Source organism: Chiloscyllium plagiosum, unplaced genomic scaffold (assembly GCF_037043375.1).
Source record: "Chiloscyllium plagiosum isolate Xiang-an unplaced genomic scaffold, Cpla_swu_hap1 HiC_scaffold_39, whole genome shotgun sequence".
Lineage (NCBI taxonomy): Eukaryota > Metazoa > Chordata > Chondrichthyes > Orectolobiformes > Hemiscylliidae > Chiloscyllium > Chiloscyllium plagiosum.
The window spans coordinates 34,245,266-34,263,329 of record NW_028270177.1 but is presented as its reverse complement, the minus strand read 5'-3'; the positions used below and the strand labels follow the sequence as shown (position 1 = coordinate 34,263,329).

General features: G+C 41.3%; 1 protein-coding gene across 1 annotated transcript in view; it reads left to right on the top strand.

The window, feature by feature from the left end:
* saxo2 (stabilizer of axonemal microtubules 2) overlaps positions 1-18,064 on the top strand; it is a 49,147-nt gene that overhangs the window by 15,275 nt on the left and 15,808 nt on the right. The window contains exon 2 of the mRNA XM_043677068.2: positions 12,942-13,121. Within this exon, the coding sequence (XP_043533003.2) occupies positions 12,942-13,121 (180 nt within the window). The remainder of the gene's footprint in view (positions 1-12,941; positions 13,122-18,064) is intronic.

Genomic DNA, 18,064 nt, shown 5'->3' with positions numbered 1-18,064 from the left:
ATTAATTTTTAATAGAAATATTTAAGTAGGATGAATCATTCAGTATATAACATATAAATTGTGAAGTTAATTTTCAATATTTAATTGCATTCTTTCACAAGCTTGATACATTTTAAGAGTTATCAACAACTTAATATAAGTATGCAAATATTTGTTCATGACTTATAGGATTGTCACTTAAAGTGGATAAAATACCTTTCAAATTGATCAGCCACACATTTCATGTAAAGTCAGTGTGAGCTTTGTTTTCCAAACTCAGGAATAAGCAAACATTTGCATAATTGTGAAATGCAAATCTGATCTGACAAATATGGTTACACAAAGAAAAATTAACAATCAAGCATCAAAGTGCCAGCAGTCCTGTCTCAATTCCCACCTCCAATGTTAATCCTGTTACAAAACATCCATTTTTAATATACCATTGATGGATTAATGACAAATTCGAAAGCCAGTCTTATAATTTGCATGTGCTTATTCAAAGTAGTAATTGGAAAGCAACTTGTTTTGCATCAGAGTTACAGAAACTTAGTGATCCTCTGGGACTATGGTGACTTTACTTTTGCCTTTATAATCAAAACAGATGTAAACATTGTACAAAACAGTTTATGACCAGCATGCTGATTTCAATTACCAACCTATTTAATTAATACTCTTGCATTACTGCCTTAATAATCAGAATATTAGATATATAACTTACCATCATGTTTATGATCGAAACTTAACGTTTTAGAACATTATATGTGTGCAAAATTGAAATAGTTATCTTTACTTTTGTATAACTGCTTTGTAAAGTATGGTCAGAAGAATATGAAGTAGCACAATTAATCAGTAAAAATAGGCTCAGTGAAACTAGAACAAAGCAACAATCAGGCTGGGAGATATTGTCAATTGGATCAGAAATCAAGGTGTTTCGTGACAGTGTGAAAAAAATAAAAATTGCTGGAAATACTCTGCAGTAGCAGTTGACAATTGAGGAGGTAGAAATGCAACTAATAAGTGGAGTTCAATGGTCTCCCTGGTGTGACTTTAGTTGCATGGGAGTCTTTAACAGGCCAGAAGAGTGTGGGTGGGGATCCTGTTACTTCCTTACATCTACCTGATTAGATGTGAGGCATGAGCTTTCCTGGCCCACTACAATAAATGGGATATCATCCTGCGACCACTGGTACCCAATCAATGACAGTGTGGACTTGTCATACAGGAAGCCTGAAAAGCTGTAGGCACTGGAGGAATTCTTTCAGATGAAAATCAGTAAAGTAGCATTGAATGAAAATTCCAGTAGATTAGATGAAATGACTACCTCTGTCTCAGAGCTCAATGCTGAGGCAACCATATTAAAAAAGGTGCTTGCAGTATTCCACACAGTTTGATTTTGATAGACACCAGTTATTCTCAATTTGATTTAAAAAAAAGTGTGGTTAAATCATGAATCTTTTATGAAAGGACAGATCCTTTGAGATATTATCACATCTTTTGTTTGAAGACCAAGCCCTCTGTCAGTCACCATATAGCTTGAAGAAAGCATAGAACTGAATGTAAGGGTGCTCAATTGGGGTTACCGGGATGGTAGCAAACTGAAAATATGTCTGGCCATTAACTACTCCATTTTCATAATCCTTCAAAATCCTGAGATGGGATGCTGGAGTGCTTGCCTAGGCTACTTGGAGCAATCACTTTGGCTCCTATGATGTACGTAATTCAACCTTGGGCATCCATTAACAGGAGCAACATTATATTCAACCATTTGTAACTCGTGGCCCACTTAAACCCTATTCGAACATTATTTTCAAGCCAGGGCATCAACCTTGGTTCAATGAAAAATGCAGGAGGGTATATATGGAGCAGTACCTGGCATACATAAAAATGAGGAGTCAACACGATGAAGCCACCAAACAGGAATCGTTGCATGTCAAATAGTAGAAGCAGCGAGTGATAGAAAGTACAAAGTGATCCAATATCACTGGATCAGATCTAGCTCTGCAGTGCAGTCACATCCATTTGTGAGTAGTGGTGGACAACTAAACAGTTAACAAGAGTAGGAGGTTTCACAACTATCCCTGTCCTCAGTGAAGGGGGTAACCAGCATATTAGGACAAAAAGCAGGAGTGAAGCATTTGTACCCACTTTCAGCCTAAAGGGCTGAAAGAATAATCCATCTCAAGCTTTGCCTGAGGTCCTCAATGTCACAGATGACAGCCTTCAACCAATTTGATTCATTCCACATAATGTAAAGAAATGGCTGAATTCAATCAATACAGCAAAAGCTGCGGACCCTGACAACATTTCCAGTAATAGCACTGAAGAATGCTGTAGAACTAACTGCAGCATGAGTCAGACTGTCCCAGCCTGACATCTAGGAGGCTGGAAGAACACTTCAAAATGGACATTCTTTGAAGAGTCTTCGCAGTGGTACAAACTCTTCAAAGTCTCATCAAAGGATGCCCTGTCTGACATCTAGCTTACAATGTGAAAAACTGCCTGGGTATTTTCTGTCCACGTAAAGCAGAATAAATCCAACTCAGTCAGTTACTGCCGCAATAATCCACCTTCAATTATCAGCAAAGTGTTTGGAGGAGCTGTCACACTGACCATCAAGATGCGCTTGCTCAGAAATAAATAATCTGCTCATTGATACCCAGTTTGGGCTTGAATAGAGCCATTCAGCTCCTGAATTTATTACAGGCTTTGTCCTAACAAAGAAAAAAGATTTGAACTCCGGAGGCAAGTGACTACCCTTGACATCAAAGCAGACCATGAGTATTTTGGACATGAAGGAACCCAGCAAGAATGGAGTCAAAGGAATTTAGAGGGAAATCTCTGCTGGTTGGCATCATACTAGACGCATAGGGAAATGGTTGTGGTTGTCAGAGAACAAACATCTCAGCTCCAGGATATCATTGCAAGAGTTCCTCAGAGTAGTGTCTTAGGCCTAAAGATCTTCAGCTTGTTTTATCAATGACCTTCCCTCTAACACAAGATGAGAAGTGTGCCCTGATGATTGCACTGTTCAATACTGTTCACAAATCATCTAATACTGAAGCAATCTATGTTCATATGTTGCAAGAACTTGACAAAAATCATTCAGTTTTGACTGAAAAGTAACATTTGCTTATTGACATTTATAGCATAGAAGGAGGTCATTCAGCTCATTGTGTCCTTGTTGATCAACAAAGATCTGATCATACTACACTAATTCCATTTTCCTGAAGTCTATGGTAATATCAGTGAATATCTAAGACTGTTTAAATGTTACAAGAGTTTTTGACTCAATTACCCTTCCAAGCAGTGAATTCCAGACTCCCAACCCTTCTGGGTGAAAATAATCTCCTCAACTCTCCTTTTAGCTTCTAACTCTTATCCTAAATGCATACCTCACTTATTGACCCCTTTACAAATAGAAAGACAGCTGTTCTATCCATCTCATCTATGTCCCTCATAATGTTCCACACTTCTGCCAGGTCCCCTCTCAACCTTCATTGCTCCCAAGACAATAACCCTAGCCTATCCAACATTACTTCATAGCTCAGGCCCACCAGCCCAAGCAACATCCTGGTAAAGTGTCTCTGTGCCCTCTTTGGTATAATTACATTCTTCATACAACTATGTTCCTAATTAACCTGTTCAGAGATAGAACAAAGAACAAAGAAAATTACAGCACAGGAACAGGTCCTTCGGACCTCCAAGCCTGCTTCAATCAAGATCCTCTATCTAAACTTGTCGCCTATTTTCTAAGGGTCTGTATCCCTTTTCTCCCTGCCCATTCACTTTCTGTCTAGATACATCTTAAATGGCACTATCGTGTCTGCCTCCGCTTGCAATGCATTCCAGGCACCCACCACCCTCTGCATGAAGAACTTTCCATGCATATCTTTCCCCTAAATCCTTCCCCTCTCACTTTGAACTCATGATCCCTAGTAATTGAGTCCCCCCCACTCTGGGAAAAATCTTCTTGCTATCCACCCTGTCTATACCTCTCATGATTTTGTAGACCTCAATCAGGTCCCCGCTCAATCTTCATCTTTCTAATGAAAATAATCCTAATCTACTCAACCTCTCTTCATAGCTAGCGCCCCCCCCCCCCCCCCCCCAATACCAGGCAAACCCAGGTGAACCTCCTCTGCACCCTCTCCAAAGCATCCACATCTTTTTGGTAATGTGGCAACCAGAACTATATGCAGTATTCCAGATATTATAACACAACTCTGGAGCAAGGGAGGCGATGGCCTAGTGGTATTATTACTCGACTATTAACCCAGAATAATGTTCTGGGGACCTGGGTTCAAATCCCACCACAGCAGATGGTGGAATTTGAATTCAATAAGTAAAAATCTGGAATTAAGAGTCGACTGCAATTGTTGGAAAAACCCATCTGGTTCACTCATGTCCTTTAAGGAAGGAAACTGTCATCCTTACCTGTTTTGGCCTACATGTGACTCCAGAGCCACAGCAATGTGGTTGACTCTCAACTGCAGTCTGTATCGGCTGAGCAAGCCACTCAGTTGTATCAATCGTTGGAAAGTCACAACAAAAGAAATGAAACCAGACGGACCACTTGGCATTGACCTTGAAACCAGAAAAGACAACGGCAAAAACACAAACAGCCCTCCTCTCGACCATGCAACGTTCTCCTTACCAACATCTGGGGGCTAGTGCCGAAATTGGGAGAGCTCTCTTACAGACTAGTCAAATGGCAGCCTGATATAGTCATTCTTACGGAATCATACCTTACAGATAGCACCCCAGACACCACCATTATCATCCTTGGATATGGCCTGTCCCACAGGCAGGACAGACCCAGCAGACATGGTGGCACAGTGGTATACAGTTGGGAGGGAGTTGCCCTCGGAGTCCTTGACATTGACTCCAGACCCCATGAAGTCTCATGGCCTCGATTTAAACATGGATAAGGAAACCTCTTACTGATTACCACGTACGGTCCTCCTTTGGCTGATGAATCAGTATTCCTCCATGTTGAACAACACTTGGAGGAAGCAGTGAGTGTGGCAAGGATGTAAAATGTACTCTAGTTGGGGTATTTCAATGTCCACCACCAAGAGTGGCTCAGCAGCAGCATTACTGATCGAGCTGGGTGGGGTCCTAAAGGATATAACTGCTAGACTGGGTCTGCAATAGGTGGTGAAGGAACCAACAAGAGGAAAAAAGATACTTCACCTCATCTTTACTAATCTGTCAGCTACGGAAGCATCAGTACATGACAGTATAGGTAAAAGTGATCATCGCACTGTCCTTGAGACAAAGTCCCACCTCCACATTGAGAGTACCCTCCATCGTGTTGTGTGGCACTATCACCATGCTAAATGGGACAGACTTCAAACCAATCTAGCAGCTCAAGATCTGGGCATCCACGAGGCACTGTGGGCCATCAACAGCAGCAGAATTGTACTCCACCACAATCTACAACCTCATGGCTTGGCATATTCCCCCACTCAACCATTACCATCAAGCCAGGGGATCAACCTTGGTTCAATGGAGAGGGCAGGAGGGCATGCAGCATCAGGCATATCTAAAAATGAGCTGTCAACCTGGTGAAGCTACCAAACAGGACTACTTGCATGTCACACAGCACAAGAGGCAAGTGATAGAGCTAAGCGATTCCACAACCAATGGATCATGTCTAAGCTCTGCAGTCCTTCCACATCCAGTCATGAATGTTGGTGGACAATTCACTGGAGGAGGAGCCTCCACAAATATCCCCAACCTCAATGATGGAGGAGCCCAGCACATCAGTGCAAAAGATAAAGCTGATGCATTCACAACAATCTTTAGTCAACAAAGCTGAGTGGATGATCCATCTTGGGCTTCTGCAGTGATCCCCAGCATCAAAGATATCTGTCTCCAGCCAATTTGATTCACTCCACGTGATAACAAGAAACGGCTCGAGGCACTGAATACTGCAAAGGTAATGAGCCCTGATAACATTCCAGCAATAATACTGAAGACATGTGCTCCAGAACTTGCCTCTCCCCTAGCCAAGCTCTTCCAGTATAGTTATAACATTGGCATCTACCCAACAATGTGGAAAACTGCCCAGGTATGTCCTGAACACAAAAAGCAGGACAAATCCAACCTGGCCAATTACCACCCAATCAGTCTACTCTCCATCATCGGTAACGTGATAGAAGTTGTCATCAACAGTGCCTCCAAGTAGCACCTGGTCAGCAACAACCTGCTTAGTGATGCTTAGTTTGGGTTTTGTTAGGGTCACTCAGCTCCTGATCTCAATACAGCCTTGGTTCAAACATGGACAAAAAGGCTGAATTCCACAGGTGAGGTGAGAGTGACAGCCTTTGATATCAAGGTCGTACTTGACTGAGTATGGCATCAAGGAGCCCTGACAAAACTAGAATCAATGGGTATCAGGGGGCAAACACCTGTGTCATATCTAACACAAAGAAAGATGGTTGTGGTTGTGAAGAGTCAGTCATCTCAGCTCCAGCACATCTCTATAGGAATCCCTCAGGGTGTCCTAGGCCCATCAATCTTCAGCTGCTTCACTAACGACCTTCTCTATCATAAGGTCAGAAGTGGGAATATTCGCCGATGATTGCATAGTGTTTAGCACCATTAGCAACTCCCCAAATACTGAAGCAGTCCATGCACAAATGCAACAAGATCTGGACAATATCCAAGCTTGGACCAACAAGTGGAAGTAACATTCATGCCACATAACTGCCAGACAATGACCAGCACCAATAAAAGACATTCTAACCACTGTCCTTTGCCATTCAATGGTATTACCATCACTGAATTCCCCACTGTCAACATCCTTGGCACTATTGACCAGAAACTCTGGACTCATCACATAAACACAGTGCCTACAAGAAGAGGTCAAAGACTAGGGATACTGCGACAAGTAACTCACCTCCTGACACCCCAAATTCTATCCACCATCTACAAGGCACAAGTCAGGAGTGTGATGGAATATTCCCCACTTGCCTGGGTGGGTACAGCTCCAACAACACTCAAGAAGTTTGACACCATCCAGGACAAAGCAACCCACTTGAGTGGCACCACATCTACAAACATTCAATCCCTCCACCACCAATGCTCAGTAGCAGCAGTGTGTAATATCTACAAGGTGCACTGCAGAAATTCACCAAAGATCCTTAGACAGCACCTTCCAAATCTATGACCACTTCTATCTAGAAGGACAAGAGCAGCAGGTACTTGAGAACACCACCACCTGCAAGTTCTCCTCCAAGTCACTCACCACCCTGACTTGGAAATGTATTTTAGTTCCTTCAGAGCCGTTGGGTCAAAATCCTGGAATTCCCTCCCTACAGGCATTGTGGGTTAACCCACAGCAAGTAAACTGCAGCGTTTCAAGAAAGCAGCTCACCACCACCTTCTCAGGGGCAAATATGGATGGGCTATCAATGCTGGCCAGCCAGTGAGACCCAAGTCCCACAAATGAATTTTAAAAAACTTGAACCGGGGTCTCTTGGTTCAGGAGTAGGAACACTACCACTGCATCACAAGAGGACCCCACATCCTTCATAGAATGTGCTAACAAGAACTACATGCAGCTGTGTCCTACCTCATATTTTATAAAGTTCCAGCATAACCTCCCTGCTCTTGCATGCTATGCCTTTACAAATAAAAACATGTATCCCATATTTCTTCTTAACCAGCTTATCTACCTACCCTGTTACCTTCAGGAATCTGTGAAACACATACCAAAAATGCTTCTGATCTCCAGTACTCCATTTACAGTGTAATCCCTTGCCTTGTCTCCTCAAGTGCATTATCATGCCCATTTCTGCATTGAATTCCATTTGCCACTGCTCTGCCTACCTGACCACTCCATCGATATCTTGCAGTTTTTGTCAATTGTCCTAATTTACACTCAACCAATTTTTGTGTCAGCCACAAACTTCTTGATCATATTCCCTATATAGAGTCATAGAGATGTGCAACACAGAAACAGAGCTTTCAGTCCAACTCATCCATGCCGATCAGCTATCCCAACCCAATCTAGTCCCACTTGCCAGCACCCAACCCATATCCCTCCAAAGCCTTCCTAAGTCTACATCCCAGGGTACTGAAGGAGGTGGCTCGAGAAATCGTGGATGTGTTGGTGATTATTTTCCAGAGTTCGATAGATTCAGGATCAGTTCCTACAGATTGGAGAGTGGCTAATGTTGTACCACTTTTTAAGAAAGGTGGGAGAGAGAAAACAGGAAATTATAGACCAGTTAGTCTGACCTCAGTGGTGGGAAAGATGCTGGAGTCTATTATAAAGGATGAAATTACGACTCATCTGGATAGTAGTAACAGGATAGGTCAGAGTCAGCATGGATTTATGAAGGGGAAATCATGCTTGACTAATCTTCTGGAATTTTTTGAGAATGTAGCTCTGAAGATGGACGAGGGAGATCCAGTAGATGTAGTGTACCTGGACTTTTAGAAAGCTTTTGATAAAGTCCCACATAGGCGGTTAGTCAGCAAAATTAGGGCGCATGGTATTGGGGGCAAAGTATTAACTTGGATTGAAAGTTGGTTGGCTGATAGGAAAGTGTGCCCAGCAGGCTAAGATAAAAGGTAGGGAGGAGGGACTTGGGGGAGGGGTGTTGGAAATGCGATAGGTGGAAGGAGGTTAAGGTGAGGGTGATAGGCTGGGGGGGAGGGGTGGGGGCGGAGAGGTCAGGAAGAAGATTGCAGGTTAGGAAGGTGGTGCTGAGTCTGAGGGTTGAGACTGAGACAAGGTGGGGGGAGAGGAAATGATGAAACTGGAGAAATCTGAGTTCATCCCTTGTGGTTGGAGGGTTCCTAAGCAGAAGATGAGGCTCTCTTCCTCCAGCCGTCGTGTTGCTATCCACCAAGGATATGCAGGTCCTTGGACTCCTCCATCGCCAGACCATAGCAACACGACGGCTGGAGGAAGAGCGCCTCTTCTTCCGCCTAGGAACCCTCCAACCATAAGGGATGAACTCAGATTTCTCCAGTTTCCTCATTTCTCCTTCTCCCACCTTGTCTCAGTCCCAACCCTTGAACTCAGCACCACCTTCCTAACCTGCAATTTTCTTCCTGACCTCTCCACCCCCAATCCCCCTCCAGCCTATCACCCTCACCTTAACCTCCTTCCACCTATCACATTTCCAACACCCCTCCCCCAAGTCCCTCCTCCCTACCTTTTATCTTAACCTGCTGGGCACACTTTCCTCATTCCTGAAGAAGGGCTCATGCCCGAAACGTCGATTCTCCTGCTCCTTGGATGCTGCCTGACCTGCTGCGCTTTTCCAGCAACACATTTTCAGCTCTGATCTCCAGCATCTGCAGTCCTCACTTTCTCCTGGTTGCTAGGAAACAAAGAGTAGTGATAAACGGCTCCATTTCGGAATGGCAGGCAGTGACCAGTGGGGTACAGCAGGGATCTGTACTGGGACCGTAGCATTTTATAATATATGTTAATGATATAGAAGATGGTATTAGCAATAACATTAGCAAATTTGCTGACGATACTAAGCTGGGTGGCAGGGTGAAATGTGATGAGGGTGTTAGGAGATTACAGGGTGACCTGGACAGGTTAGGTGAGTGGTCAGATGCATGGCAGATGCAGTTTAATGTGGATAAATGTATGGTTATCCACTTTGGTGGCAAGAACAGGAAGGCAGATTGCTACCTAAATGGAATAAATTTAGGTAAAGGGGCAGTACAGAGAGATCTGGGTGTTCTTGAAAACCAGTCAATGAAGGTAAGCATATAGGTACAGCAGGTAGTGAAGAAGGCTAATAGCATGCTGGCCTTCATAACAAGAGGGATTAAGTGTAGAAGCAAAGAGGTTCTTCTGCAGCTGTACAGGGCCCTTGTGAAACCACACCTGGAGTACTGTGTGCAGTTCTGGTCTCCAAATTTGAGGAAAGACATTCTGGCTATTAAGGGAGTGCAGCATAGGTTCACGAGGTCAATTCCTGGAGTAGTTATCTACCTTACACTGAAAGACTGGAGCGACTGGGCTTGTATACCCTTGAGTTTAGAAGACTGAGAGGGGATCTGATTGAGACATATAAGATTATTAAAGGATTGGACACTCTGGAGGCAGGAAACATGTTTCCGCTGATGGGTGAGTGCCGAACCAGAGGACACAGCTTAAAAATACGGGGTAGACCATTTAGGACAGAGATGAGGAGAAACGTCTTCACCCAGAGAGTGGTGGCTGTGTGGAATGCTCTGCCCCAAAGGGCAGTGGAGGCCCAGTTTCAGGATTCATTTAAGAAAGAGTTGGATAGAGCTCTCAAGGATAGTGGAATCAAGGGTTATGGAGATAAGGCAGGAACAGGATACTGATTAAGGATGATCAGCCATGATCTGAAAACAGTGTCCATGTTTCCATTATGGGACCAAGAAGAGCACAGAATTTTTTTCTGCCCTTCGAGCCTGGTGGTGCAGGCTCGAAGGGCAGAATGGCCTACTCCTGCACCTATTGTCTATTGTGTATTCATAAACCTATCAAAGCATCATCGAAGTCTAAATTATTGTTCTACATCATAAATAGCAGTAGCACTGATATCTGAGCTACCTCACAACAGACTTTCAATCACAAAAGTATCCATCTGCTTCCTATCTCTCAGCCAATTTTGGATCCAATGTGCCACTTTGCCTTGGATCCCATGTGCTCTTAATTTCTTGACAAGTTGGCCCTTATCAAAAGCCTTGCTAAAGTCCATTTAGAACGATATCAAATGCATTGCTATTATCACCATTCCTGCTTACTTCATCAAAAAAAAATCAAATTAATCAAATATGACCTTCCCTTAACAAATCCATGCTGACTGTCCCTGATTATTTTTTGGTTTTCAAATGCAGTCATATTCGTCCCTTAAAAATCCTTTGAATAATCTTCCCACTACTGAGTTAGATTTACAGGAACCTGCAAGTTCCCCTCCAAGCCATTCGCCATCCTGACTTGGAAAGAAAAATCACCATTCCTTCACTGTCACTGTGGAAACTCCTGGAACACTCTTCTTTATGGAATTACGGGTCACCCACAACAGATGGACTCTGGCAGTTCAAGAAGGCTGCTCACCAACACCTTCTCAGGGGTAACTAGGAACAGGCAGTAAATGCTGGCCAGTCAGTGACACCCCCATCCCATGAATAAATATATCAAAGAATTATGGGCAAAATACTGTAGTGGCTTGCCATTTCCTTCTGCTGGCTGCCTGACCTGCTCTCATTGACTGCCATTAGGTGTTTTGGAATGGGCTGAGAGGGTTTTGGGGCAGAGTTCGTAATTTACAACTATGCCATAAGATCTTCTACGGGATTTGTTACATATTTCCAATTCTGACCCTTTCCATATCTCTTATTTGCCTTCACTCCACTGTTGGCTGCTATGCTTTTTGATGCCTAAATTCCAGAACTTCCTCCCTAAATGTTTACTTTCTCTCTTCTTTTTACGTCAGTTCTTAAAACCTTTGATCAAGCTTTTGATCAGCTCCTAATTTTTATTAATGCTGAATCTGTGGACACCCAGAACATCAATTCCAGAGATGAAAGACTTGTCTTATAAAGAGAGATTGAGCAGCTCAGAGCTATACTCAGTGGAGTTATAAGGATGTGAGAAGATCTAGTGGAAGTATAGAAGATTCTAAAGGGGATGGACAAAGAGAACATGGAATGGATGTTTCCCCTTGTATGTCAGTCTGGAATAAGAGGTCATAGCTTTCGGCTAAAGGGTGACAGAGATGAGAAGGAATTACTTTTATCAAAGCATTGTGAGTCTGTGAAACTCACTACCCCAGAATGCAGTGGACACTAGGACACTGAATTAACTTAAGGAGGAGAGAGATAGACAGATTTTCCAACAATCTTCAAATACTTCATTATTGACCTTCCTTTCATCTTAAGGTTAGGACAGGGATTATTCATCCATATTTGCATAGTGTTCAGAGTCATCTCAACTCCTTAGATATCAAAGCAACCCATGTCCATATGCAGCACGACCTGGACAATATTTAGGCTTGAACTGAGAAGTGGTGAGTAACATTTGCACTACACAAGTATGAGATACCACCACATGCAAGTTCCTTTCCTAGCCACTCATCATCCTGACTTGGAGATACATCACTGTTCCTCCACTGTCATTGGGTCAAAATCCTGGAATTCCCTCCCTAACAGCATTGTGGATTAGCAGTTCAAGGAGGCACCACCTTTTGAAGAGGGACTAGGGGCAGTCAATAAATGCTGGCCCAGATAGCAACTAGTACATCCCATGTGAGAATAAAAAGAAAGGAGTTTTAAAATTCCTTCACTGCATCAAAATCCTGCAACTCTCTTCCTTACAGCACTGTAGGTATATTTATGTTAGGCGGATTTGTATAGAATATGAATGTGGCTCACCACCACTTTCTCAAGGGCAGTTGGGGATGGGCAATGCTTCTTAGACTTTGCAGCAACACTCAAATTCCATTAAATAGAAAATAAAAATTCTGATCCATCAGCAAATGTGACTATGGCACTTTATTTATGAGGCATCATCTTATTAACAAAAAGACCTTATAACAAAGCCTCTAGGGAAGCTACTTAAGCAGAATTGAACCCAATCCAAAGTTGGTCACTTGTTATATGATTTCCACTATTTTCCCACTATTTATGCATATCATGTACAACTTGAGAACATTACACACGGATATTGCTTTGTCATTTACTTAATTGATATGAACATTAAATAAGTTAGTTCTTGTTATTAACACTTAGCTTATTTCTCTCTGCTCTGAGTATAAGCCGAGCTCACTAATTTGTATGGGGTAATCATCCTTTAAGTAATTGATTAAGGCCAATAGAACACATAAATTCAAGATTGCATTTTGTACCACTAAGCACACTGAAGCTATTTGTTTTATAGTTATTTTTATTTTCATTCCTGATCATAATAAAAGAAACTGCATCAGTAAATCTTATTTCCTTTCCTTTAACAGGCGGCATCACTGCCCACATATGCCAACAGGATTCCACGACAAAACTCTGCAGCCTTGTCTGCTGACCGAATACAATGAAAAATACCCTTCATATGGAGATATCAAGCCCAGGGAAAACTACAAACCAAAACCTGAAGCTTTGTCTAAACGTGGCAAAATGGACGGAACATCAACATTTAGGTAAATGTATTTAGATAATGGCTAAGTGGAAGACATTCATTAATAGACCAATGAAGCTGTTTATTTAATCAGATTAAAAGCACAAATTATATCACTGCTGTTTATGTGCATTACATTTATGGCATTTCATGCTTCATTCCTGGCACTGTGATATTAAGTTGAAATTAAGTTTATTGAGCCAATTTTTAAACGTACGCAAGAAATGTCCCCGGAGGATAGCATTTTTACCAGTGCTAAAATACAACCAATGAAATAGGGCATTCATAGTGTCCACTCATTTTGTGAATTCTCATATTGTGGTTTTTTTTCAATCTAAATGCAAGACTTCTCACAGATTTGAATTTAGAAGGATACAAGTTTATTTTTGTGCTAAATTATTTCAAAATTTAAATCTATAAAATATAAACTATAAATTAATTACCTTGACAGTATAAACTAATTTTAAGAAGGCTAAATGCCTCCAGAGTGCAAGCAAGTCTCAATCGAGTTCAATGGTGCTCTGAACATTGCACCCCACTGAAAATGGATTGGTAAACACTGGCAGAATCCATGAGAAAGAGGCCTATTTTATTTCTTAAAACTTCATTACAAATTGTTAGTGATGAACTTGTGTCGCACATTACAACTATGCAGTTAACTCAAAGGAAGTACATCATTTAATATGTGCCAGATTTTCATCTGATGATGGGAGATGGGAATGTAAAAAGTTTAAAATCTTTGGATTTATTTGAAATTTGCAGTGCTGTCAGAATGTTGCACTGTTTTGGTATGGCCTTTTTGCAGGTAAGGATGGCTTTAAGTCATGACCTCACACGGTCCTCTTTTAAGGCTAAGGTCACCATAGTAAATCCTTTCTGGAAATGTTAATTTTCTCTCTCCATGCTATTTTAATGTGAGTTTGAAAAGTCCTATGAATAACTGTCCCAGTGGGCAGTTAGTGGTCACTGCAGCATGCCAGCTGAGGAGTCAGGAACAGTTAAGTATCAAATATTTTGACAAATTTGATTGTCATTATTTGTTGCTGTATTGTATTGTGGACAATGTTATAACAGCAGTGGTTCATCAAAGGGCTCTGCCATTACATTTACCATAATTATTTAGGTTTTATGATACATGACTTTTCTTACTTTTGGTGGGAGGGGTGAGTTTTAGTGGGCAGAGAAGAGGTAGGCTGCAGTCCTTGAGAATATCCAATCTCTACTCAATCTAGTTTCCTCAATTTCTCCTCATAAAACAATCCTGCCATCCAAAGGATTAATCTGGTGAATTTTAATGTTTCCCCCTCGAGGGCAATTATATCCTCCCTTTGATACACAATACCCCAAGTGAGATCATAGAGTCATAGAGATGAACAGCAGGGAAGCAGATGTTTCAGTCCAACTCATCCATGATCAGCTATCCTAAATTAATTTGTCCTATTTGCCAGCACTTGGCCCCAAGCCTTCTATACTCTTCCTATTCATGTGCCCATCCAGATGTCTTTCAAATGTTTTAATTGCACCAGCCTCCACCACTTCCTCTGGCAGCTCATTCCATACACATAGCACCCTTTGTGGGAAAAAGTTGCCCCTTAGGTCGCTTTTAAATCTTTCTCCTCTCATCCTAAACCATGCCCTCTAGTTCTGGACTCGCCCAACCCGGGGAAAGGAGCTTGTCTATTCACACTATCCACTATCACTCATGATTTTATAAACCTCTGTAAGATCACCCATCAGCCTCCAATGCTCCAGGGAAAACAGCCTCAGCTTTTTCAGTCCCTCCCTATCACTCAAACCCTCTAACCCTGACAACATCCTTGTAAATCTTTTCTGAACTCTTTCAAGTTTCACAAGATCCTTCCTATAGGAGAGAAACCAGAATTGCACATAATATTCCAAAAGTGGCCTAACCAATGTACCATACAGCTGCAACCTCCCAACTCCTGTACTCAATCCTCTGACCAATAAAGGAAAGCATACTAAATGTCTTCTTCACTATCCTATCTGCCTGAGACTCCACTTTCAAGGAACTATGAACTTGCACCCACAGGTCTCTTTGTTCAGCAACACTCCCCAGGACCTTACTATTAAATGAGATCTCGCCAAGTCTCTATTCAATTGCAGAAAATCATCTTTACTCCAGGATTTAAATCCTTTTGTCATGCAGCACAATATAACAATTGTCTTCCTAATTGCTTGATGCATCTGCATGCTGACTTTTAGTGACTCATGAACAAGGATACCCTTTGAAAACTTGCACTTCCCAATCTCTCGCTATTAAAGAAATATTCTGTTGTTCTTTTTTCTCTAGCCAAGTAAATAACTCAAGTATTTAACCACATTATATTCCATTTGCTATGTTCTAGCCTATTCACTTAGCCTTTGTAAGACCTCTTGAACCTTCCTTGCATTTTCCTTACAACATGTACAATATTCTCATCCGGTTTTGATGTCTTTGATGAATTCGTAAATATTATAATTGGACCAAACATCCAAATCAATTAATGGATTGTAAACAGCTGTAAACATAGCACTGGCCCTTATGGTATCCACTAGAAAAAGCCAGCCATTCTGAAAATGATCCACTTATTAATACTTTCTGTCTTTAACCAATTACACCTAATCCCATACAATCTCATTATTTAATACCTTCATGTGTAGGGACCTATCAATAACCTTCTACAAATCCAAATGCACCACTGGTTCTCCTTTAGCTATGCTATAATCACCATCCTCAAAAACTCTCGCAAATTGTCAAACATGACTTCTATTTCATTAATCCATACTAATTCAACCAAAGTGTGCCAGTTTCTGCTAATTGTTCAGTCATCATATTGTCTATATATGTCAATATTTTCTATACAACTGTAGTTTTCTATTTTCCCTCACCCTTCCTGCTTAACTAGCAGAATTACATTAACTACTTTACAGTCTGCAAGAACTTTTCCAGGATCCATAGAACTATGAAAGATACCACTTATACATCCACAATCTCTTAACCCAATTCTGCCATCACGCTGGGGTGAAGCTCATCTTGTCCATCAATCTTCAATTCAGTTAACCTTTGAAGCACCAGCTCCATACTAATTATGTTTAGTACCTCAGTTTCCCAAGAACTTTGGATTTTTTGGGAGATTTTCTATATCACTTTCTGTGAAGACAGGCACAAAGTGATTGTTCAGTTTCTCAGCCATTTTTACCCTGTCTTTCATTATAAATTGTCTGGCCTGCACCTTTAATAGGCCATATTTATCCAGAATAATCTTTTTCTTTTGTAGTCTGCTTTTGTAGTTCACTCTTATGATTCTCTCTGGTTTGCGTTCATGTTCACTTCTTTTTTTTCTTAATTGGTGTCTTGGTTTTCCTTTGCTGGGCTCTAAATTGGATAAAACTCACTTTATTAGCTTTTTAAAAATGTTCATGTAAACTCATACTTCGTGTTTCAATACTTCTGGATAGCTTTCACTTATACTCTAATTCTCCCTTCCTTATTCATTTTTGTTTTTCTTTGATATTTTTCATCTTCTATCCGAACTTCTGACCCTTCATCTGCCTTTGTATAATTCTAATTTAAGTTGAATACTATCTTTAACATTTCTAGTAAACCACAATGGTAGATTTGTCTCTAGGAATTGCTCTTGCTTGATGGAATGTATTATTCTGTACATTATGAATTATCTCCTGCAACTGCATCTCTATTAAGCCATTCTTCAATCTAATTTATCCATTCACTTTTCAACTCTGCAGCTTTCATGCTCTCGAAATTGCCCCTATTCATGTTTATTAAAGTCCTCTCAGACCCACTTCTTTCTCCCTCAAATTGAATGTAAAATTTAATAATTTTATCTTTACTACCTTAGAGTTCCTTTAGTTTGAGATCATAAATTTATCCTTTCTCATTGCACAATAACCTGCAATCGTGTTAGTTTCAGAATATGTTGTTTTAAGAAATCATCCCAAAAATATTCTTTGAACTCCTTACCTGGCTATCTTTGCCTGTCTGACTTTTCCAGTCTATGTAAATTAAAAGCCCTCCTTCCAGTGAATAGTTTCAATACCATGGTGCCATGGCCAATTAGTTCATCCATCTCGAACTGTCATTCAAACAAGCTGAAAGAAACCTGTTGTTACAAAATCTGAGGCTGCTGTGTTCCTACCATTTAGGTCCCCAAACCTGAGTCACATAGGCATAATCTGCTATACACTGACAAAATCAGAAGGTCCTATTCTAAGAGATGAGACTGCCTCAGTACAAACAAGTAACAGTAATACACAACACTGAATTGATGTGATCAAGGCAAATTCCTGTCTTGTAAGGATGCCTGATGAACCAGTATTCGTGATAGGAGTGTGCTGTAGGACTCGGTGCATTCGTCCTCTGACTTATGTCACTATTCTCCAAAACTAGGTCAAACAGCCCATATATGTATTGAATCTATTAACACTTCATAGTAGCCCTAGAATTCACCTCAAGAAGAAAATGATCATATTCATCAAATGGGATGTTTGGTGGGATTCTGGTGCATACATAAGTCGATCTGGTCTCAGAAGGTTCTGCTGAAAGTAAATAAGGATATTGCAGCGGACTACCTTTTAGGTAATTCAGTGGCTAGGATTTTCTCTTGTTTCTCTTCTCTGTCTGTCATATGTGCTTGCTTTCTAAGGAGGCTGCACTGACCTTTCAGTGGGTTGTGCCAGATGCAGAGCTCTCAGGACACAAAATTGATACCAGTGTCGAGAGTGTGGTGCTGGAAAAGCACAGCAAGTCAGGCAGCAGCCTGAGGAAGGGCTTATGCCCAAAATGTCGATTCTCCTACTCCTCGGATGCTGCCTGATCTGCTGTGCTTTTCCAACACCACACTCTCGACTCTGATCTCCAGCAACTGCAGTCCTCACTTTCTTCTATGAAATGATACCAAACCTGCTAATTGAAACCTTCAGAATGATTTAAAGCCCTTCTTTGAC